This window comes from Halichoerus grypus, chromosome 5 (assembly GCF_964656455.1).
Source record: "Halichoerus grypus chromosome 5, mHalGry1.hap1.1, whole genome shotgun sequence".
NCBI lineage: Eukaryota > Metazoa > Chordata > Mammalia > Carnivora > Phocidae > Halichoerus > Halichoerus grypus.
In genome coordinates, this window is record NC_135716.1 from 126620977 (window position 1) to 126645630 (window position 24654).

A 24654-nucleotide genomic window follows, 5' to 3' on the forward strand; every position below is an offset into this window, starting at 1 on the left:
CTATAAGCTGCTAACAGTGCAGAGCTTGGCTAGACTACAAGAGCTTTCCTTGACATCTGGTAGAGGTAAAGCTGACCTCACCACTCCGTGCCTGGGACAGGTAGACAAAAACCCAAGGAGATTAGCATCAATCTCACAAGATCAGACAGAGTGACTATTGGCTACATTCTTTGTTTTGGGGGAAAAAAAAAATTCTAACTGGAGTAGCAGGTTTAAAAAAAAACAAAACAAAACAAAAGCTTTTTTCATCCTTTCTCCCATAGTGAAACTTAGGCTTATTGCCTCTGGTTTGAGGGAGATAGTGAGTTACTTACACCCACGTGATTGCTTTCTGGTTGCATTTATGATTACTAGAATAGAATTACAAATACTCTGCTATTACTTCCAGTCCTCAGCCAGATGTGAATCTGCTAAGTTAAACAAAGACTTAAGATTCTGAAGATATTTTTTTCCATTACCTTTTTTTTTCTTACTTGTATATGAAAAACAAGAAGTGAGTACTGATTAAGTTCTTTAAATTAAAAAATTAGTGAGGGTGGTACCACTTACTTTTGTAATTCCAAGACAAGCGTCCACTGTTACAAAGGATAAAGTCCTGGGGTTTAGATTTCAGCTCTCAGAATCACAATCCCTAAAGAGTGTTCACTAGGAAGAAAAAGTAAAGAGTCTGCTCTAGAAACATTGCTCATAAACTCCAAATACTTTTAGTTCTCCTTTTTCACCCCTGAAGAAATATATTCTCATGGCCCATATTTCATTTCTGACTTGGGATACACAAAAAGGTCGTTTTGAAAAGTGCTCTGTCTTTTCTTTCACATTAATTTTATTAGCTAGTTTAAAAGGGATAATTTGCCAAATTAGATGTTTTCATGTGTTCTTTTGTTGAGTAAGTGCAATCATCTACAAATAAGTTTCCTATTAAAATGTACTCAAAACACAGCTCAAAACAAAATGACTTTCTAAAATTAAGAGTTGTTATATTTGAGACTAACGTTGACTTAATGCTGAAAACACACACAAAAAAGGACAAATTGGTTGAAACTTTCACAAGAATGGAAAATGTTTAATAAACTTAGAGTGGTGGGCTTATTAAACTATAGTGTTATTTACAGCCATAATTCATCAACCACAAACACAATAATGTGTTTGCATGGCATGCTACAACAGAAGCTTTATTCAATTCATTCAGAAAACATTGGCAAAATAAATTTCAGTTGCAAATTCACAGATACAAGCTTCAAAGTATAAAGTTGTATATAACAAAAAATACAGGTAATATTTATAACAATAACTTACAGATACAAACTAATGATAAACTACAATTTCACAAAGGATTGTAAACATTTTGCACACTTGTCAGTCCTTTCTTTTAGGCAAAGTGCTCTTTTGATGACAAATAAATTAACAGATACACACTAGAGTGAACTATTTCCAGACAATACAAAAAAAAGTTTTGATCTGTTTTCTTCTTGTAAACATAAATTTTACAAAAAATGAAGAATCAATAAAAGTGTCTTGCAGGCCAACTATAGATACATACCTGGTTAAGCAAAGTGATGTTGAAAATGCTTTGAGTGTTAAATAAAAAATTAACATTAATATCTTTTCAATGGTATTTTATACATAATAAATGACAAGATTATATCCTTAATCATTTCTATCCCTGAAAAAAGGAATTAGGTATGACTTATTGGCAGTTGTGTCATTGAATGGGGTAACAAGGGCTGGAGTCCAAGAGTTGTTGGTGAATGAGCTATAAAATAGAAAGAAATTTGTGGATCAGTTTTGTAGGCTGAATAAAACTGATTTAAAAACAAACAAAAACAATCCAAGGCAATGCGTTTTCATTACTCATTATAGCTGAGGGCACCAAGCTACACTCATTCCACTAACCTCAGCAGAAGCATTAACTTATTCAGCATAGTGAGTACAGTATTAAATGAGAATCCAGGAATAGTTTACCCCCAAAACCTTTTTTGGGGCCACAAGCTTTTGACACTTTAATGTCCTCCATCCATACCCCATTCACTGCACTTTACCCTGCAGCTAGAAAACACAAAAGCTTTGTCTGCAGAGATGCTGCTAGCTTCCATATAAAGCTGTCTATAGGATGACCCCCCCAAATTCTCCTTTATGAATGCTTAACCACCTCTTCCCTAAACATGCATCAAAGCACATTTGACTCAGGCAACACTATAGTCATTCATGTGAACATACACAATTTTAATGCTAATATAATAGCAACAATGGTACAGGCTCTGGTTTTTTATTTAACCAAAACTTTAAATGAAGTTTCCATTCTCAGCAAGGTCTGTGATGCTTCAAACCAAACCTCCGAGAGCAACTAGGAAAGCTGGCCAAAATTTTTGAAAATCTGTTGGAAGGCATCTGAAAGATACCAAGATAATGAGAAGCTGCAAAGCAAGTCCCAGAAGAGAAGGGAAATAAAATGAGGCTACTTTCCACCACCTACCCCCCAAATTTAGTGACAATTTTAAAAGAAAAGGGATGTGTGAGAGGCTGAGAATTTGAGCAGACTTGCAGGAGTTAGACTTTGTCTGGGAGATGCAGAACAAACACGAAAGATCAGGGACCACTGAAGAGAAGGTCTGGTTTAAAACAACAGAAACAAACACAACAAAACATAGGCGTTGTCTGGAATCCCAAAAGGCTAAGTCCAAGTAGTGACCCAGAAATACACCAGCCTTCCTGAGGACTGATGCTGATTGGATTAAGTTGACCTTACCCCAGCCTAACTTCCTGCCAGAGGCAAAACCAAATCCTCTCTGGTGGAGACCATTCAGAGCTTCAAATTATTTCTAGTTTTTCATACCCAACCCAACATCTGAGGTGCAATAAAAAATAAAAAGGGAAATAAGAAGACATGACTGAAAACAAAGAGATCCAAATATTGGAGTTATTAGACATAAACTTTAGTATTACAATAACAATTTTATTAAGGAATAAAGTGGCAAAAATAGAAGATTTCAGCATAAAAATGAAAACTATATAAAAGAATGAAATGGAAATTCTAAAACTGAAGATACAATAACTGAAATTAAGAACTCAGTGGGTAAGTTTTACAACCATATTAGATACTTAGTGACCTGGAGATAGGTCAGAAGAAAATACCTAGACTAAAGCATGGAAGGTCAAAAGGCCGGGAAATATGGAATTTTTTCATAAGGGGCAGAAACAATATTTGAAGAGACAAAAACTGAGACTTTTCCATAATGAAATACATCAAACTACATACTCAAGAAGCATATCATTATAATAAAACTGAAAATCAAACACAAAGAGAAAAGCTGGGATAAAACAATATTTACTTTCAATAGAGCAAGAATAAGACCAATAGCTGATTTCAACAATAAGTAGCATCAGATTAACTATCCATATCCTAAACAATAGAAACAATGAAAGCCAGAAGCCAATGTTACCTTACCTTCAAAGTGCCGGAAAAAAAAATAGCTGCCAACCTAAATTTCCACATACACAGGAAATACCATTAACAACTGCATTAAAACAAACACTTATGAATGAACCTTAGATGTGCAAGATTACTGAGCCAAAAACTCTAGAATATAAAAAAGTACTTAAAGATGGTCTAAATAAATAGAAAGACAAAGTTCATAGGATGGAAGGTGATATTATTAAGATGGCAGTTTCTTACAAAGTGATCTAACAGGCTATATCAAAATTTCAATTTATTTTTTGGTGGAAATTGACAAGCTGGTAAAATTTATGGAAATGCAAGGGTCAAGAATAGGCAATACAAACTTAAATAAAAACAAAGTAGGAAGACTTTTTCTACTGGATATCAAGAATTGTAGAACTTGAATAATTAAAACAATTAGGTATAAATATGAAAATAAGTAGTCCAATAAAATAGTGTACAGAAATTAACACATACATTACATGAACAGTTGATTTATGAGAAATGTGTCACTACAAAACAGCTGGGAAATTGGTATTTTTATCAATATAACAAAAGAGTTTTGCTTCCTATCTCATACTACATACAAAATCCAATTCCAGATGGACTGTAAATCTAAATGTCAAAGGTCAGATAAGTTTCAAGAAGATAACATAAGAGGAATATGTTCACTATTTTTGAGGAGAAATAATTTCTTGAATAGGTCACAAAGAAAGCACTGTCCATGAAGGAAAAAAATTGATGAAATGAACTACATTAAAACTAGGAACTTGTGCTCAACAAAACATACCCTTAAGAGAGTAGAAAAAGGCAAGCCAATGAATAGGAGGAGATATCATCAAAAAACTTTTTATATGCAAAATACAGTAAGAATTAAGATAAATCAAGGAAAAAACAAAATGGACAAGCCAATAGACCAACAGACAAAAGACATGAATAGGCTCTTCACAAAAAAAAGGATATACAAATGCCCAGGGAAAACATGCTCAATCTCATCAGTCATGAGGGAAAAGCAAATTAAAATAATGAGCACTACCCAACCATCAAACTGGTTAAAAGAAGTCACACCATACCAAGTGTTGGCAAGGATGTGGAGCACCTTGAACTCTCACATAGTGCTGGGCCAAGTGTTAACTGGTTCAACCACTATGGGAAACTGGCAGAATCAGCTGAAGTTGAGTGTATGGGTAGCCTATGACCCTAAGTTCCACTCCCAGGTACATACCAAACAGAAGTATGAATTAATGTACATCAAAAGGCATGTAAAATAAAGTCCATAGCAGCATATTCATAAAAGCCTAAACGTGCTCAAACACAAATGTTTATCAACCATAAAATGGTTAAATTGTGGTATATTCCCACAGTGGAATTCCATATAACAATAAAACAAATCACTGATTCTTGCAACAAATACAAGTGAATCTCACGAACAATGTACTTGAAAGAAGTGAGATACACAAGAATACATTCCATACGGTTCAGTTTATATAAAGCTCAAAAACAGGCAAAACTAAAACATGATTTTAGAAGTCAAGGCAATGTTACTCTGGAGGAAGAGGATAATAATTGGAAGGGGACATAAGAGAGGTTTCTGGGGTGTTAATTATGTTCTACTTCATCTGGTATTTACATGGATATTATCAAACTGGATACTTGTTATGTGTGCACTTTTCTATATGTATGTTTTGCTTCAATAAAGTTTAACAAAACTCAGTATACTAACTCCGATCTAAAATTCTGAATGTGCCATTTGCAACGAGGTGGATGGAACTAGAGGGTATTATGCTAAGCGAAATAAGTCAATCAGAGAAAGACAATTATCATATGATCTCACTCATGTGGAATTTAAGAAACAAAACAGAGGATCATAGGGGAAGAGAGGAAAAAATAAAAGAAGACGAAATCAGAGAGGGAGACAAACCATAAGAGATTCTTAATTGTAGGAAACAAACTGAGGGTTGCTAGAGGGGAGGCGGGTGGAGGGATGGGGTAACTGGGTGATGGACATTAAGGAGGACACATGATGTAATGGGTATTATATGCAACTGATGAATCACTGAACTCTACCTCTGAAACTAATAATACACTGTATGTTAATTAATTGATTTTAAATAAATAAAACTCTTGAGTGTGAATACTTTCTCTGACCATAGGAAAATAAATTATTTAAATATCAGGTGAAAACAAAACAAAACAACAAAAAACGTTTTTTTCCTAAGTAAAAAATCAAGCACTAACAGTCATTATCAATATTTGTATTTTAGCTGTGAAGTGGGTGTTAAACTTGTTCCTTAAAATGTAGTCACAGAAATAAGAATGTTTGGACATTTCTGCTCCCTACTGCAACCCCCCACACATAATTTTTCGGCTACGACTGAGGTAATATTTCAAAATATGAATCCTATCAATCAGCTAATATTAGCAGTTATCAGTTATTGTGCTTGGTCAACAGCTGTTAAAGGTTGGGATACCTACCATCCATGTAACTATGCAGCGCAGTTAGCATCGTCCCATCTTGGGGCACATAGGCAGAATAAGCCATTTCTTCTAACATGGGTGGAGACAGCCTGGAGGGCGGGACTGCTGTGACTGGGGCAGAGGAGGAGTGATTAGGACTGACGTGTTTCTTATGGCGTGCTCGACAATTCTGAAACCACACCTGAGGGAGGAGAAAAGCAATGTAGGTACGTCACATGTCAACTCTGAGTACCTTATCAACTCAGTTTACAAAGAAATGAATCCTCAATTTCTTTATGATATGAGCATGGTATAAATCTAAACAAGCTTTTTAAACAGTTCTGTACACAGAAGAGAAACATTTGTATAAATAACAATGGTCATTTTCTTTGTTCATACCGTAACTATCTGGTGATTTACTTAAAAGCCAATTCTATACTATACTAGCATCTTCCAAAATAAAAGGGAGGGAAGAAATTCAAGAATTTCAGAAAAGTTTCCTTGGCTTTAACTACCAGCATTTGGGACAAAAAGAAAAACAGAAAAAAAGCCCTTTAAATCAGAACTTAACAACAACAACAATAAAAAAACCCAACTAAATGTATTCTTAGACACCTGCTGGACTTATTTCAAATCCTTTTCCAAATGACTAAATCCCTACTGAGAACTTAAAGCTTTCTACAAACCTCTTGATTCAGTTATTCCAATCACATTTTAACCTGCCGAGTTCAATTTCTCTTAGTGAATACATAGACTATTCCCTAAGAAGCATGTTAAGGTCAGGCATATAATAAGAAAAAATGAGTAATACTTAAGAAGAATAAAATATAAACACATCCACTGGTGAAACAGTTCACAAAATGTAAAGAGATAACCATCCTGTTGTCTACTCTATCACAGAAATAAAGGAAACAAATTCAAGGCAAGCATAGTTTTGCATCCAGGTCAGGATGAGTGAGGCTAGGCTGCCCAGAATGCTCCCAGTAATTAATCTGCCTGTGTTTTAACTCCCTGCTGTTAGATAAAACTTGACTATAGAGTGTTACTCTATTAAAATATCATAGCACTTATTTGCCATCACTCCAAATAAGTCTGTCATGAGGAGAAAGAGAAGTGAAGGAATAAAAAGTTTAAGGAAATAAAGATAACATTTTAGTGTCAGGGGAGAAGGCCAGGGAGAGATCAGGGGCATAAGCCCCCGCCCAAGGCTGGTAGGAAGTTATTTGATGGCACAAGGGAATCAGGGCTGAATAATGTAGAACAGAAGGAATCTGCAAAAAGATTTATACAAAAAAGCTGACCTGACTTCAAAGACACATCCTGCCCTTGGGACTCAAAATTAGAGAGCTGGCGAAGTACAAACTCTAGGGGTTTCAGGAACAAGACATAGGCATATACCAAGGAAAAGGAGTGGGGAGTCATAGCCTTCTCCTCCATTTCGGGAGTATTAGACTCTTAGACACTTACACAGGGACCGAACCCAAAGTCTTCAGTCACAGTTCTCTCCACAGGCTCCTTAATAATAGGTGTCACTACTGTCACTCACCCACTCAAGAAGACATCCTCACGTGTTCTCCAACTTGTAAAAGAGAACTACAGCCACCAGCGTTTTCCCTAACAGTACCCAGAAGACATGCATCCCAGTGGGCTACGTATAACCTAACTGACATGGCACTATGGTTCCCAAAGTTTCTCCAAAGTATCTTACATCTCCAATAAATTATATACTGGATGGAACCTACTCAGTTGTTTTTTTAAAAAAAAAAATCCAGACTTTGGAAATATTATGAAAAAGGCATGACATATCAGCAGAAAAACTACCTTAATGCTGATTCAAATAGCTCCTCGGAAAGATCATCAACAGGTAGTCAAGTAGAGAGAGGTTTATAAACACAAATGTCATGTAACTTGCACAGAAAAATATAGTTGACAATTCCAGACCATCAGAAAATAACTTCTGGCATGAGGGCCACCCAACTTCAGAATTCAAATACAAGTCATTTTGACCCTCCTCACTGACTTAAAATTTCTTGTTTTGCAAACCTCCAAGAAGAGTTAAAATTTTTTCTGAGCAACACATTTTAAAATTTGTTGAGTTCTAAACTGTAAACTATATAAGCTAAGATCAGGCTATGTAGACATTCTGAAAAAGAAAAGACTAATCCATAAGATGGATCTCTGAGAAAGCCCAAAGAGCCAAATATCAGATTTTTATGTATAAAAAAGATGGAATTTTAAATTATTGGGAAAGCATGGAATAATACTGATTTAGAGAAACTTGGCTAATCATTTGTGAGGAAAAAAATGGTAAAATCCCTACCTCACTAATAACCAAAAGTTAATTCCACAGCTAGCCCTCTGCCCACAAGTGCTCCTGCATATCCCCCCCAAAAGTTAATTCCAGATAAATTAAAAATTAGATGTAAATAATTGGAACCATAAACATTTAAGGGAAACAACAGTCAATACCGATAAACTCTCTAGCTGAAGAAGCATAAAAAGGGCCAAAGCTAGAAGAAAAAAATATTGAGAGATTTGAATACATAAAAATATAAAAGTTCTGGGGCGCCTGGGTGGTTCAGTCACTTAAGCGTTTGAATCTTGGTTTCGGCTCAGGTCATGATCTCAGGGTCGTTAGATCGACCTCCACGTGGAACCCCACGCTCAGGGAGAAGTCTGCTTGAGATTCTTTCCCCCTCCCTCTCCCTTCCTTTCTGCCCCTCCCTCCAATCATGCTCAATCTCTCTTTAAAATAAATAAAGTATTTAAAATATACATATATAAGTTCTATGTGGAGAAAATAAATGAAAAGAAACTGATGAACTATGGAAGTTTAACATGATAAAAAGAATAAAAATCAGTAAGATGGAGAGAAAAGGCACCACCCAATAGAAAAGTGGACTAAAAACATACAATTTCTAAAATTACAAAATATGCAAACATGTTAAAGGTCATTGATAATCAAAGAAATATAAATAAAAACGATTTTCTACCAAAATTGGAAGGGATGTAAAAGAATGACAGTATTCAGGATTTGCATGGGTTGGTAAAAGGGAACTTGCATATGTAGCTCCTGGCAGAATAAACCAGTATGAACTTTCTGGAAGGTGATTTTAGTACTATCAGTTAATCAGTTAAAGGCCCTAAAAATGTTTTATCTTTTGACTCAACAACCCCACTTCTAGAAATTTATCATATGGAAACTAAGGAACAAGTGAGCAAGGTGTACATACAGTGTTATTCATTACAGCACTTTTAGGATAATGAAAATTTGGAAATAAAGTAAATGTATATATAGACAAATAATATATATATTTGCATGCTAGTACTCCTTCCTTTGTTATCCTCTCAAAAATATTTAAATTCAATCTTCACATATTAAAAACCACCATCCAACAATATATTCTCCAAGTTCTAGTACTTGGAATCAAGATAATTTGCCCATAATACTGGTAACCTAAATACTTAGAAATTTTGTGACATTGTCTGGGGTCCTTATTTCTTCAAATAATAAGAAAAGCTCCCGGAAAATCCTTCATTTTCCTTTACTTCAAGCTTCAAAATAATCTCATAATAGTCATGAATTGATTTAGCTGGAGCAGTCATTGTCATTGAACGTATAGACTCTTAGATTAGAAGGAACCCTCAGCCCATTGAGTCTGTACCACCTCAACAAAGGAAGCTCCATTTCCAGGCTCCCGAAACTCACTACCTCCAATGGCAACCCATGTCATTTTTGTAGACTTTCATGCTGAGAAAGTTCTTCATCATGAGTGAAATCTGCCTTTTCCTTCATTCCCAAAGACCTGATTCTGCTATCTGCAGGACAGCCTTCCATATATATTTAAAGATACTTACTCTTTTTATACTATTCCTTCTCTTACTATCTCATCTCCAGACAAATATTCCTATTGCTGTTAATATTAGCCCATGATTTCTAGTTCTTTCATGACCTTATTAGCCTGACTCTAAAGGAAGCAGTCTGTTCAGATTGGTTTCTTGTTAGACCCCTTTTTACAATTTGGCACTCCAGGGGTGCCTGGGTGGCTCAGTCGTTAAGCGTCTGCCTTCGGCTCGGGTCATGATCCCAGGGTCCTGGGATCGAGCTCCACATCAGGCTCCCTGCTCGGTGGGAAGCCTGCTTCTCCCTCTCCCACTCCCCCTGCTTGTGTTCCCTCTCTCAGTGTGTCTCTCTCTGTCAAATAAATAAAATCTTTAAAAAAATAAATAAATAAAATTTGGCACTCTGAAATAAACACAATACCCTGGACATTTGAAAAGCACTGAGGTCGTATGACTCAACTCCTCAGAGAACCTCATTAAACTGTAGTCAGACAAATCTACTGGGAATCTAAGTCTTTAGAGAAGCTGTAGTACCATCAGGTTTTTCCCCATCAGCTTCTTTGTATAGATGATTTAATTATGAAATGCCTCAGGCTTAATAATAATAAATTGAAGAATGAGCACCCTATTTAAGAAATATCAGCCACCCAATTTAAGAAATAAAACATATATACAAAGTTGGATTTTACCTCCTCTCCCCCCCCAACCCCCAACTAAATTTCATCTTGCTGGTTATGGTTACTTGCATTAATTCCATAAACTTTTTTGAACCTTGAATGTTATTTAAAATTATTTTCTATTTCCCTGATTCCTCTATAAGATCTTGACACAGTTGGCCAGCTCCACCTGAACACATTCCTTTGGCTTCCATGATGCTTTTCTACCAGACTCATTCCTTGATCCTGACTGTTACTATGTCCCTTTCAAATAGCACCACTTACCCTCCCCTCTCCCTAAAGTTCATTCTTCTCTTTTTACTGTCTATGATCTCGTTCTAAAGGATCTTATCCAATTTCATGGCATTGGATCTTTTTGTTTGAGTCCTGTTCATCTTTTAAAATACCTGTTTATACGCCCAACTGCCACCATCACTGTATGATTGGCAGAGCTAAAAGGAAATTCATCTCCTTCCCAATTACAAATCATCTTTCTTTGACTTGAATATTCCTGTCAATAGCACTATTCTTATGGATACTCTGGTTTCAAATTTAAGAGTCATCCTTCACTTCTCTCTCCTTCCCCATTATAGTGTCCAGGTCCTTTTCTTGCCTCTTTGCCACCAGCACACACACAATAAAATGTTTCTCAATGAATTTGAGGTCACTACCCCATTTAAGTCTCTTAAAAAAATCACTACTTTGCTGGGCATCCCAACTAATCTGTATATCTCTAATTTAGTTCTTCCAACCCTAATTCTTGCCATTTGCTGCCACCAGCTACCATGGCTTTCTCCTACTCAGGACAGAACTCTATAATCATAGGCCCCTATAAGTTCAGCTCCAACAATTTCATCTCTCACAATTTGCAGATATAAAACTAACATTTCAATGAATTTGCTCTAATTCATCCTTCCCTAGCTTTGTTCACACCACTCCCTCTACCTGGATCTTTAACAAAGGTCATCAAGTCCCCCTTCACTCACACTCACACACACACACACACACACACACACAATCACAGAAAAGTGGAAAAAAATTACTGGCTTCAGAACCAGATCTAGCTTGGAACCACAGTTCTCTTTTTTAGGTTGAGGATCTTATTCAGGTTGCTGTGAACACTGAATGAAGTAACTTGTACACAAAGTTGTTTAACAATTGATAGCCCAGCCCAAGCAGACTAATTATCAGGTTTAGAAAAAACTGATACAGAGTGTAAACCTAAAATGGGAAGCTAATGCTTTGATATTTCACACACACACACACACACACACAGCACATTCATAAAGACCTAGAGTAGACCTTTTAGTATCTCTTGATTAACCTTTAAAATAATCACCTGTATCACACGTCTGCTCAAGCCTGTCCTTTCTGCCAGTTTCTGGAGGGTCTGTGCATCTGGGTTGTTGTCCTGAGCAAACTGTGCTTGCATAACCTGTTTTTTTAAAAAAAATAAAAAATAAAGGTAGTAAATAGCTAAATATAAGAAACTCAATCTTCTGCATTTTGATGACAGGAGAGATAAGACATGCACAAGAAAATAAGATACTTGTATTTTATTACTAGAAAATCAATATGGGTGAATGCGTATAAATGAAAAGAAAGCATATGCTGTAAATTTACAAACAAGTCGCTACACTGAGATCTTTCAAAAAAAAATTCATTTTAACATAAAACCTGTCTCTCAACTATGCTGCTAAAAATGAGCTCACCTTTGTTCTTCTTCCATTCTTCTACAAATGAAATGAATAAATGGTATGTCTATTTACTATTTCTTCCATTTTGTTAAAAATTTCTTGCATTAGAAAACTTTTAAAAATACAAAAATCCTATCAAATTTATTTCCAACCTCTACTAAGTTAAATAGGCTCTACTACAATTTTTTATCCGTCAGCAATTGTATACAGTGCAACAGATGGATTCCATACTCCAACATTAATTGTTTTGAGCACTTGCTCCATGCAAAACAATATCAGGGATCTTAAAAAAAAAAAAGATATCAATCAGCCCAGTGAATAGGAATTTCCTGGGATCTAAACATCTGTATATTGAAAAAGCTCTCAGGTGATTTGATATGAACCTTTGGATTAGAATCACTGTGCTAAGTGCCATGAGACAGTGACACATGAAAAAACTGTCCCTGTTCTCAACTTTTTGAGACAAAGATATGGACATGCCAATAACTACAATACAAGGTAAGGGGAGAAGCATAAAGCGGGAGGGAGTACCAGAATAAAGCATAAGCCAAGGGCTTTGGATTCTTTCTGAAGAGGAAATCATGGGAATCAAGAGGGATATTTGAATTTTATTACTTAAAAGTCAATCAACTGAGGGAAGTAGTATAAAATATAAAGGATCATGAAAAATGGGAGAGGGAGTCTGTCATCCAACATAATTGTACATGTCTATGGGTGTGGGATGGGGATAACCAATCTCCCTAAAGACCTTAGCCATCACTGGCCTCAACACCATTTTCCATAGGCAAAATTAATTGCATTCTCCACTATGTTTCTCATCTAATACAGACTTCTGCCACTGCACACATCACAAGGCAGCTAAATAATTCACTGGCAAGTCTAGCTCTCCATAGCAAAGTAAGCTTCTTGAGGGCAAAGGGAATGTCTTATTCTTCATATCCCCAGGAACTAATACCCTTTCCCATCACATAATATGTGCTTAAGGGTTTGTAACACAATGAACCCTGACAACGTGAGGAAAAGTTGAAGATAGTGTGGAGAAAAAGACCAATGTTGTTCCAGGAAAGCTTACAAAGTTTACAAATTATATAATTTTTTCAGTTCTGATTAGTGACTTTTAGAATAAGGTATTCCTGGCTTCCTGTCCAACCATATTTGTTCACACACTCACTGTAAACAGCATGTATTTTACCTTTTAAAAATGGGCAAAACTGACCTAAAAGTTTATAATTTCACTCAGTTCACCTCATTCTTCCTTTCTTATTCCAAATGTGTTACTTCAATATTGTCATGTACAAATAGTTGTGTTCATATGTAGTTGAGCATGTAATATCCCAAAGAGAAAAAAGAATGAGCAAATTAATGGTCTTTGTTTTTTTAATTTTTCAAGGGGAAAAGCTAAACAGATATTTAAGGATTTGCTTGTTAGGCCATTATTGATAATTTATAAAACAAAAAAACAGCATGCTTTTTCACAAATGCATTTCAAATTCACAAGTTTAATAATGAAACCAAGTTACACTTAATAAAGCAATTTCTCATCAAAGAATAAAGCAAAGCTTAAATGAACACTGATGGTTTAGAATCAGTATATGCTAAAGGGAAAGTAAGATGTGCTTATCAATGTTTAATCTCTCACACACACACAAAAAGCCTTTTAATTTCTACTTAATTTCATTGTTCTTCAGTCACTAATGATGTTGAAACCCACCCCACTTCTTTTCTGAGGTCTTTTTAACATGGTCAAGGAGTGAGCCTTTGTAGACACTCATCATTTTAAGGCCAGGAAATCCCAGAAATGACAGGTATCTGCATAGTAGCAGCTGACCAAGTCAATCTGAAAGTGGATTAAAATAGGTGCTAACCTTGGCACGTTTTATATTCATAATCATTGAGCAAGAGCTTCCAGCTACAATATGCAAACCACAACATTGGCAGGAACTTCTTAAATACCATTTCTACAAATGGGACCATATTTAAAATATTCTTGCCAACACAAAATGTTATTCTGTTGTGAGCCTTAAACAACTTTTTCTTCCCGTAAATTTCTAAATAATTTTGGGAAATTATCTTGTTTATTCTTCCCATGTTAACTCTTCTCTGTCCAAAGCAGTAGTTCATGAACAGTCTTGACTTATTGATCACCTGTAATATTTTGTTATTCTGCTGAATTCAAGCACTATTTGAATATATCAGTTTTCTGAAAGGACGATTTGACAATGAGGGTACATTGCCTGATTTATTAGAGATTCTAGCAAAATATAATGACTTAAGTTTTTAAAAAATTTACAGCTAGGTTTTCCCGATTACTCATGTATAAAGAAACACTTGAGGACAAAGACTGTCTCATTTGTTTCAGCCATCCCTGGCATAAGACAGATACTAATAAATACTGAAAAAAATGAGTATATGCTTTGAAGGCATATCACTTCTATTTTCATTTTTTTCTATTTTCATTTTTTAAAACCTATGGTTCCAATATAAATCTTTAAAAACTTATGCAAGATTTGGAATCTCACTCTTGTTTTAGCTGCTGCTGCCATTAAGTGGAGCTTTTATTTCACTCAGGATCTGGTGGCCAAGCAAAATGAAAACACCAGAGGACTGGGGAAGTTTCCAAATCTCTTCTCTGCTATTCCCTTGGTAGTCTGCCTTGAGGGGAGTTCCTGCACCTCTTGGATGAGGCTACCTACATCAAGGAATTATTGTTAAGAATTAAAGGAGAGAATGTAGATAAATGCCTAGCATAGCATAACTTTCACAAATATTATTCCCTCTTTACTTAATTAGTACCTGTAATTATTTTCCTATATGAAATTGTATATCTACCTAAAGTTGTTTCAAGTTTTCACTATTATAATTTTAATAACTTTAATTTCACATAAACTTTTACTGTCAGCCTTATAATTATTAAAACTATAGCCAGCCCTTCATGGAAACAGCCCATTTTAAAAACAATATATTTATATTAGAAATTCTATTTTAACTCAGACATCTTTTAGCTACTAGTATTTTGCTGCCAGGTCTCCCACAGGTATTCATATCTCCTAATTTAGGGCTTTATGTGATCTAAGTTCCCTTGAAATATTTGTATCACATTAAGGTTTCTTTCTTAATCATTCTCCCAAATAAAAATTCTCTCTTAAAACCCTTTTACTGTATTTATCTTAAACACTGGCAAGTCTTTGATACCATATGTGATTTTCAGAATATTACTTTTACTCAATTGCTAACATTGTATAATGTCCTTTAAAGTTTGAGCTAAGATACATCCTATGTGTAAAGCACCCAGTAGTACATGGTAGGCGCTCAATAAATGTTACTTTACCTTACCATAAAACAAATACCTCATCCACATTAATCTTTTAGAAAACGTGATTTCTTTATCTGAAAAAATGTCAGAAAGAATCATTATATGTGTAGACTTAAAGATAAAGCAATAAGTAATTAATTAATTATTTTTTTGACAACTGACATGAGTTGAACTTATAACAATTATATTTAGGGCAACTAAACTGAAATAATACCTCCTTTTTCAGGGGACATAATCAACCTTCAGCATCAAACTATAGAATTAGCTCCCTCTATCCCTTTTAAAAACAAGAAAAGGTTTACTTGGTTGTGGAGTCAATAACTAGATTCCTGTTGTTTATGGTAAGGCATATTCAATTCTTTCCTATTCAGAAAATTATACAAACTTAGCCATTAAGAGGCTCATTATAATTTGTTAAAAAGGTGAACACATTAGTGTCCCATAGGCCCACATACTATATGTCTCTTTCTGTTAATAGTCTTAAAATATTTTGTCTTCTATCCCCATTATAGGTAGTAATGTAAATAAATGCCTTGGTTAAACTGATTTTATCAGAAAGTCAGGACTGATCAATATTTTGTTTGCACTTTGACGTTAATACCAATAAAACCCAGGGAAATAAAGCTTGAATGACTAGTTCATACCAGGTCATGACTCTGGAAATACTGACAAACATTTTAGGGCTATAAGTATATTTTCATACAATCACCAAGTTAGTATTCATTAAAAGCACAGGCTAACTTTTTTGAAAATATGAAAATGTTCTTAGGCAGCATGAAATTGTTTTGGGTGTTTGGGGGAGGGGGCAGGGGAGTTGGGGGATCTTTTTGTTTGTGTTGTTTGTTTTGGTCAGGAGGGACTTCAAAAATCATAAATTCATTGTCATGTCTACCTGGAGCTGATCTGCTGTAAAGCTGGTCCGAGCTCTTTTTGCTGGTTTTGGATGATTAACATCTTGCTCTGTGAGGAGGGCACCTTCAACACTAATCCCATTGCCTGCATTTAAAAAACAACAGCATACATGTTGGTAACTCAAATGGGTCCGCTGATCAAGTAATAATATGTTTCTTGTATCTCTTGGCTTCGTGTGAAATTGTAGATTGCCCAAATCTGTCAGTTAAGTTTTAAAACGCACTAGAAATATTCTGTGGAAACAATATATAGGCTTGTATATTTACTCAAAAGTGCAAAAAGTTAGAAGAGCATACATCTAAGGTTCATCCTAAGAAGGCAAATACAGGAAAACAACTGGTTACAAAAAGCAAAACACAGCCTTAAATTCAAGGCTGCTGCCTGAGAATATGGTACAAGGCTAATACACATGCCATGGCTTTTCCTGCATATAAACACATGGAGATCATCACTAACAGTAGAATGCTTAATGAGTTTTACCACAATTACACTGCACAAAATAATGCATTAAAATGACCTAAGGAAAAATCATTTTTATTCCCTGTATTCACTGTCCCAAAAGACTCCAAAGTATTTTAAGTATATATTTACCATTTTCCACTTCTCTTTTTAAATTATCCAGCATACAGTCATAATGCACTCTGCAGAGGACTTTCTCTTCCACCAAAGCAAACTCCTCTCCCGTGGAAAGTTGCCTTTTGCAAGAAAAGCAGGCAAAGCATGCCAAGTGATAGACATTCCCCTTGGCCCTCCGGACCCAGTCAGTAGAATGGATATGCCTCCCACAACGAGAGCAGCGAGTTCCATACCTTCTACATAAACAGAAGAGCAGGAGGTGAAGATTTTAATATTTGGTGAGATACTCATCAGCCTGAGTAAACTAATACATTATATTACTCATTGCATTAACCTAAGTATTTACATCTTTTGAAAATGAAACAGGCATCAATTATTTTTCTGAAAGTCAATATGGTAAGCAATCAAGACTTAAGATAGGGCCATAGTTCAAATCTGTTTATAAAACAAAAACTTCTCATTGTTACTTTAAAGGAAGACTGGATTTTTTCTTTTAAAATAAATGCAATATGAGTTTCAATATCCCTTTTGTAACAAATATCAACACATTTATAAATTACCTAGAGATTCAAGATACAAACACACATATACTCCAGATTGAAACCTGAAAGTGCAAAAGCATACAGTAAAAATATAATGACTTCTTAAAACCAAATTGAGATAATTAAAAAATGTTTTAAATATCATTTTTTAAGTTAAAATATTTAAACATTTAAAATTGATATTATCAAAGAATGGGTAGAACAGAAACTGTTCACCCTGAGAGTGAGGAATGAAAACTCAGATATGTTTCCATTGGTGAATAAGCTATTGCATTGCTAGTCACGGGAGGGGGAGATACATTATCTAAAACTTTCAGAGACCAACCTGGACATTAAATGCAGGTTAAATGTAACAAAATGCCAGATGTAAATTTTTTTTTTTTTTCTCCTGGTCTGAGTAACTGGACATTCTTTGCTATGTGTCCTATCATAATCACAGTCATGGCCTTGCATATCTACATCAAACTAGATATGTATCTGTTTCTATTCATTAGCATATCTTTAGAGGTATTGCCAGTTTTGTTTAAGTTAATCTGAAAAAGTGAATCCTAAAACTAAATTTCAGAATATAATATGAAGTATAAAAAAATCCTGAAGAACTAGACTTTCAATAACTTGCTGAAACTAAACCTTTCAAAAAGCTTTAAATTATCATAAAAAAATTAATATTTGCATATCTTAAATCAAAAAGGAGGCAAATTGCTATCATTTTTGAAGAAATGGAGAGTAAACCTGATGAGAAATATATGTTTTTGGTAATTATAAAATTCTGTGACTTTATAAAATAAAGGGTCTGGGTTTTATGAAGTGCTTTTAATTAGCAATTTTATTCAAATCAATCACTAAACTCTCTGAAACCAGTTTTTGAAACTGAGTATAAACAACATAATTAGTATTACAAACTTCATTATATAGTAGTAATTTCCCAATTTCACGGTGAACATTTTTCTTCATTTGGAAATTCAAATAAAGAAAAAGTATGGTAATTTTAAAAGTCATGCTTAGGAATAATTTCAATTTCTAGACAGCTATCCATTAAGAATTATATCCTAGAAGAAACAGTGCATTTAAACAATTTATAAAGAGATCGCAGAAAAGATGTTACATTTAATATCTTGGGCAAATACAATCTCACAAAACAAAGATCAAAGAACAGACAAAAAAGAAACAGGCTTTTTAGATAGAATAATCAGACTTGGTGTATTTCTGATACTGGAATCCTCTAAATTATATCGTTTAACACATTCTCCAAACTGCTAACATTTTGTAGGTATAACTAGGGATCATTCTATAGTAAACTGGTAAACACTTAACAAAACCTTGATTTTTCCCACCATAATTATTTCATTTCATCTTAGCATCCCCTGCAAATAACGGACTTTGTCACAATAAGTCATCTTATATTTTATACTTGACCTATGCACAGCGAGGAGAAGTTTCCCTGTTTTTAATATCTAAACCTTTCATTCCCAAAGAGGAAATAATTATTTTAAATTAGTTTTTGTATACTGAATTCCTAGAACACATAAACATGCTTATTGTATTTGTTTTGATATAAGTTATACCTCAAAAATGTGAAGCATTCTCATTTTGAAATCCATTATATAAGAAAAACTGGGTTTCCATACATAAAACTGGACAAGAAAGCTTGTTTACAAAATTCTCTTTGCGTATTATCTTGGAGTGTCTACTAAAAAACATTCCACAGTGTACCTGAAATAATCAAGTTTGCAGAAAATGTCTTTGTCTTTAATATAACAGCTGGTATGCCTTCCTAAGGAGGTCCTGCAGACACTGCAGGAGAGACACCGAACATGCCAGCACAGGTCATTCACCTGTAAAGGAAAAGAAGCAATTTTAATACCGCACTCACAGTATCGTTCATTGGTTTTGTACACTAAGCAATTTTAAAAACTGGCTCCTTAATATTTTAACACATGCGCTGAATGTTTCTATCTAAAAGGTGTAATTTACACAAATATATGTCTAGATATATTCCCTTTCAGACCCCAACCAGGAAAATCACAATAGCATATTTTACACTGTGTGTTAAATTGTTTATTCCTTTGAAGAATTCAGGGTGTGTGCTTTTTTTTTCTTTTTGAAATCGAACTTCTATGAATACGGAAAATTTTGGTCACTTTAAAGTCCTCCATACAGGCTTGTTTTATTTTTTCTTTCACCAAATTCTTCCCACCAGGAAACCTGGTAGCTAAAGAAGTCAAGCCACATAACTTCTCAATCTATTTTTTGACCAAACAATTATAAATGTTACACTAGTTGAAGTGACAGAGAAAGAAAGTGAAAAAGAAGCTTTGTAAAATACTTACCCTTATAAAGAAGCCAGGCAATCCATTTCCCTTACCAAACAGAAATTGCTAAGGTAGATTTAAATGTTGATATGGCTACCTTCTAACATTAAATAATAAAATCAAGGAGTAAATTATTGGAACCCTAACTAATGATTTGGCTATTGGAGAAAAAAATTGATCTGATTATAAGTGGTTCTAAAAAGGCACCCAAGCACAGTTTGCCATTTATATTCCAAGTAATAAGGCATAAAATAGTGTCTAATAAATCACAACACTTTATATTTTCTAAATAGGAACATGAAATATTGTCAATTCAGGGAACAAATCATAACAACCCTCACCTTAAACTGTTGCCATAATACTATAAACATCACAACTTCAGCTTTCAAGAATGAAGATGTGTATTGGATTGAACTTGCTTATAACACAGGCTCCCAACGTTTGCTCTTGTTAAATGGATACAAGAATTGAGTTTATGTTTAACCAATTAAGCATAATTTCATTTCATGTAAGAGAACAGCAATGATGCAAAAACACCAGTTACACCCTACAAATGGATCTAATGTCTAAAATAGTAATTAGGAAATTGTGAAAAGGGGAAATTGTGAAATAGCCTTTATTATGAAGTAGTGTAGCAAAAGCCCTATCTGTCCAATGATTCAGATTAGCACTACTGTTCAAAAATGTTTTTTCAAAATGTTTGTGATACAAAATATGAAAGGTACTTTGAAGCTGAAGGAAAAAGTTTCACTTGCTTCTAATTGCAGTTATAGGCCTCTTTCCAAAGCATTAATGAGGAGTATCATTTTGGTGAAATTTTTTAAATTTTAAGTTTTGCTTACTACATAGGAAAACTTGGAAGAAACAAACAAACAAAGGAAATCAGAATAAAAAATATTAACAATGGTTAATACTATCCTAGAAATAAATATGTATTTTCCTTCTATTTTTTTCCTAACATGGGACAATTAAAGTTTAAAAATACAGGCTTCCTTTAGCATTCCAATGCATAGGGACTTCTACATTTTGATCTTATCCAGGCTCTTCTTTTTCCTCTCTCCAAGCAAGTATAGATTCAGGCTTCAGAGCAGAGTCATGGCTATCTTCTACCTCCCTAAAACCAAACCTAATGCCTGGTTTGTCACCCTTTTTTAAAGTTTACTTTAAAAAGAAAAGAATGTTCATCTTCCATTTCTTTTCCAGGGAGGAAAGTAAGGTAAAGAGAGAAAATTCTAGAGAATATAGACCTTTCCTGATGGCTGTTATTGATCCAATTTGTATATGTATATGGGACCAAGCCAGAAAAACCATCCAAACAGGGCACTGAAATATTAGATGAGGTAAAAGACACATCTAATTCCTCTCCTACTTTTTGAACTCAATTTTACTTGTCTCATGAGATGATGTTTTTCTATATTAAATGGTTTCTATATTTTCTATATTAAACAGTTGTACCCTCAAATACTCTACTAGGTCTAACAATTATTTTTCACCAGTGACTCAAATTGAATTTAAACTTCTCTTTTAGAATAATTACTCAAAAAAAAAAAAAGAACTCAGAGTTTTTATATAATCATATAATGTCAAACTTTAGTTAGAGCTAATATACTAATACACTAATATGTACAAAAATGGACAGAATAAGACTGTACATAGAAGACTTCACTGGCAGGACAACAGTCCTACAACAAATAGCTTTATGTAAGTTATTTAGATAACTTAGGTATTTTATATAAGTAAATATAATATACAAATGTATTTTTAACATATAAAAGTGAATACTAGAAACAATATTTACTTCAGACGTGTGTTGTCATTTTATAATGCCTTTTCTTCTAAATCCTCTCTGGTATGAAGTATTAAAGCCTTTATAGACCCATTTAGAAACATTCTTAAAGATTATGTTAATTATTGAGAGAGCTCACTGAAAATAACAAACTAGTTTTGATCCAAAAGATGATTTTGAGATATCCAAAAAAGCTCAGGTCTAGAAACAGGGTATCTTAAAAATGTAGATTTAAAGAGAGAGCCATATTAATTGGCCAGCTTTAAGACTCAATCCCCAATTAAAATTAATTTAGTTACTTTTCAATTTTTCACCAAAACTTCTTTTGGCGCTTTATCTGGGTTGTATCTATAAGGTATTATTCCCACTTTACAGATTAAACAGCTTTATACATTGAGGTAGAAATTTAAATTTAAAGAAGCCCAATAACTTGCTTTTTGAACTCATGCTCTCCATAATTAATCCTTCTGAAAAAAATGGGGGGAGGGGGTGGGGGGAGATTGATGAGGAGGGAATAGGAAGTGTACTGGTTTGCTACGAATTCAGTGTAGGAGAGATCATTATTTTAAATAGTTGTTTTAAAGAGCTGTTGAAGTTGAAAACCCACGGTATTAGGATTAAGACACATGGGACCATGACCCTGCACTCAGTGACATGGTTAACTGTGGTCTGCCAGAATTTCTACTCCAAAATTCCCGCACAGTATTTTGAGAGAAGTGAAACAAATTAAGACAGTCAATTCTCAAACTAGCACTTCATCCCAGGCATCCATCTATCTTTCTTCTTTCTTTTTGCTTCCCTTCCTGCCTTCTTTCTCTCCTGCCTTCCTTTTTTTGGGGGGTGGGGGGTTGGGGGGTCTAACTTTATATGGATTTCCATTTTTTTTCACAAGCACTGGAGAGGACATTAAATAAGCATTGGGTGGCCTTCAAATATTAGTAAGAGGGAGGAGGTACTGAAAATGGTTTTTATGTACATGGTCCTACAAACTTTTACTTTGGAAAAGCCTCAAGTGACTGTTACTAAACATAAAACTATGTAAAAATCCTGTCCAGAAAAGACCCTTTAAGGCACTTTACAGTGGTCCTTACCAAAGGAGACACCGCAAAGGGGAATCAGCCAACATATACTGACCAGGAACTCTTAGAAGCAGGCAGGTGTAGGGGTGTTATTGGGGGTGGAGGGACCATTACCCAGGCTCGGTAAAAATAATCACGCAGGACCCTGTTCCAAAATGAGTAAAAGGATTAACCCACTTTTGCTTCTCTACAAGTCGGTGGCTGACTCTAGTACAACCACCCCCGGGGTATCGGCTCTTCTAGACCACGACGTGTCATATACACAAGCTGTTTTGCAACAACGTGGGAGATTCTACGATTTCTTCTCCCACTCTTTCGATTTGCCCTGGACTGGGCTGTTTTGCTGAGAAAGCCTACAACCTGCACGAGAACTTGAAAGGAAAAGAGGGGGGAAAAAACTTTTCTCTTTTCCCAAAGTTCCCTGGTAACCCCGCTCCCCTTGGGCCTCGCGGCTCCACCCTACCTTGAGAAGGTACTTGTCCACGATCTCCAGGCCGCAGCTGTTGCACACACACTTGCCAGAGGGGCAGACAGAGCCCGAGGCCATGGACCGGGGCGAGGACGACGGGGACAGCGGGGCCGAGGAGGAGCACGAGTCCTCGTCCCCCGCTCCCTCGGGGCTCACCTGAAGGAAGCCGTGAGGCGCAGTCGCAGGCGGTTCTAGACCCCTCCTCCTCTCCTCATCCCACGGAACCACCCGGGCTCCCCCACCCCCTTCCCCTCCTTTCCCCCGGGCCACCCCCAGTTCGTGAGGTCTTGCTCCCCGCTCTCTACCCCGGGTCCAAGCTCCCGCCACGCACCCGCTGGGGCTGTCGACCCGTGACCTCAAGGACCCAGGGAGCCTTACAGCTCGGCCCAGCCCGTCCCGCCGGCTCAGCTTTCCACCACGCCCTGCCCCAGGCCCTCCTTCCACCCGCTCCCCGAGGGGCCAGCTGGGCCCAGGAAGGAGCGCGGGGACAGCGGCCCTTCGTTCTGGGCCGCCTCCACACGTCCAGTCTTGCCAACTGCCGTGTCCCTCCCCACTCACCAGTCCCTCTTCCCCGGCGCCTTTCCGAGTCCTCGCGGCCGCCAGGGCTGCAATCCGCCCGCACTCCTCCGACATGAGCCCCTGGCACTGCGGGGTGGGAGGAGGGGAAAATGGGGAAAAAACGGAGAGCAGAAGTTCAGAGCCGGCACGCTCAGCCCTGAGCCTCGGCTTCTGGCACGCGGAGCGGGCTAATGAAGGCCCCCAGCGCGCCGGGCCGCGCGTGCAGCCGTCAGGGCTCCAGGGCCCCGGCGCCGCGAGCAAGCGGGCGGGAGCGCAGCCTCCCTTGTCAGCCGCCGGCCACGGCGGCGCAGCCCGAGCGCGTGGCAAGGCGGCCACCGCAGCGCTGAGGGCTCGCCCGGCGCGCTGCGGAGCTCTCGGGGCCGCGGGTCCCTAGCGCTCACCGGAGCAAGTCGGTTCCCCGCCCCCCTGCCGGGGGTAACAAGTTAATAACAATCATCCCAGCACAAAGCATTTTCTTTCTAGACGTCAATCACGACGGAGCCGGGATCACCAGGCTAAAGCGGGTGCAAGGGGCGGGAGGGGGGGGGCGAGTGGGAGAGAAGAAAAGAGGATTGAGGAGGGGATGGGGGAAGAAACTTGATTTCTTTAATAACCTCAATTAAAAGAGCAAGACACATATATATTTTTAAAAGGGAGCTTTTTGAATTGGATAGCCCAAAAGGTGAAGAGGTTTAATAGGATACTTGAAAGCTAATTACAGCGGGATTTAAGAAGCCTGGTGTTTGTTCCGATGACAATTTGAATGAAAATGCTTCAGATTAAACCAAGCCAGCAGCTCTTTCGTAAACTTACAGCAATTAGAGCTGCGAGTGATTTACACTCGTTTCTTTAAGGTGTAAATTGCCACTTATAGCTCAGTAAGTCAACATTTGAGCTACTAAAGGATTATTTTTAACCAGCGCAAAAAGCGGGACGAATAATGGAAAATATCCAGCTGAATTTAATTTGTGCCATTAAAACTCACCCAACCTCGGTCAAAATGTTTTAAAGCAACAGC

The 24654-nt window shown here is 36.4% G+C and overlaps 1 protein-coding gene across 1 annotated transcript; it reads right to left on the bottom strand.

The window, feature by feature from the left end:
* Positions 1-1631: 1631 nt before the first annotated feature.
* On the bottom strand, positions 1632-23717 carry LHX8 (LIM homeobox 8). Its single transcript, XM_036092745.2, has 8 exons — positions 23637-23717; positions 23073-23234; positions 19146-19267; positions 16906-17126; positions 16295-16398; positions 11732-11827; positions 5912-6095; positions 1632-1753 (listed from the first exon to the last, which is right to left on the bottom strand). The coding sequence occupies exons 1-8, from the start codon at positions 23709-23711 to the stop codon at positions 1677-1679; spliced, it is 1041 nt and encodes a 346-aa protein (XP_035948638.2). The 5' UTR covers positions 23712-23717; the 3' UTR covers positions 1632-1676.
* Positions 23718-24654: the final 937 nt, after the last annotated feature.

Coding starts and splice junctions, on each gene's coding strand:
- LHX8 (XM_036092745.2), bottom strand. CDS start 23,711: ATGTCGGAGGAGTGCGGGCGGATTGCAGCCCTGGCGGCCGCGAGGACT. Junction 23,235..23,636: donor GCGCCGGGGAAGAGGGACTG/GTGAGTGGGGAG, acceptor GGCTTCCTTCAG/GTGAGCCCCGAGGGAGCGGG. Junction 1,754..5,911: donor GCTGCATAGTTACATGGATG/GTAGGTATCCCA, acceptor TCTATTTTATAG/CTCATTCACCAACAACTCTT.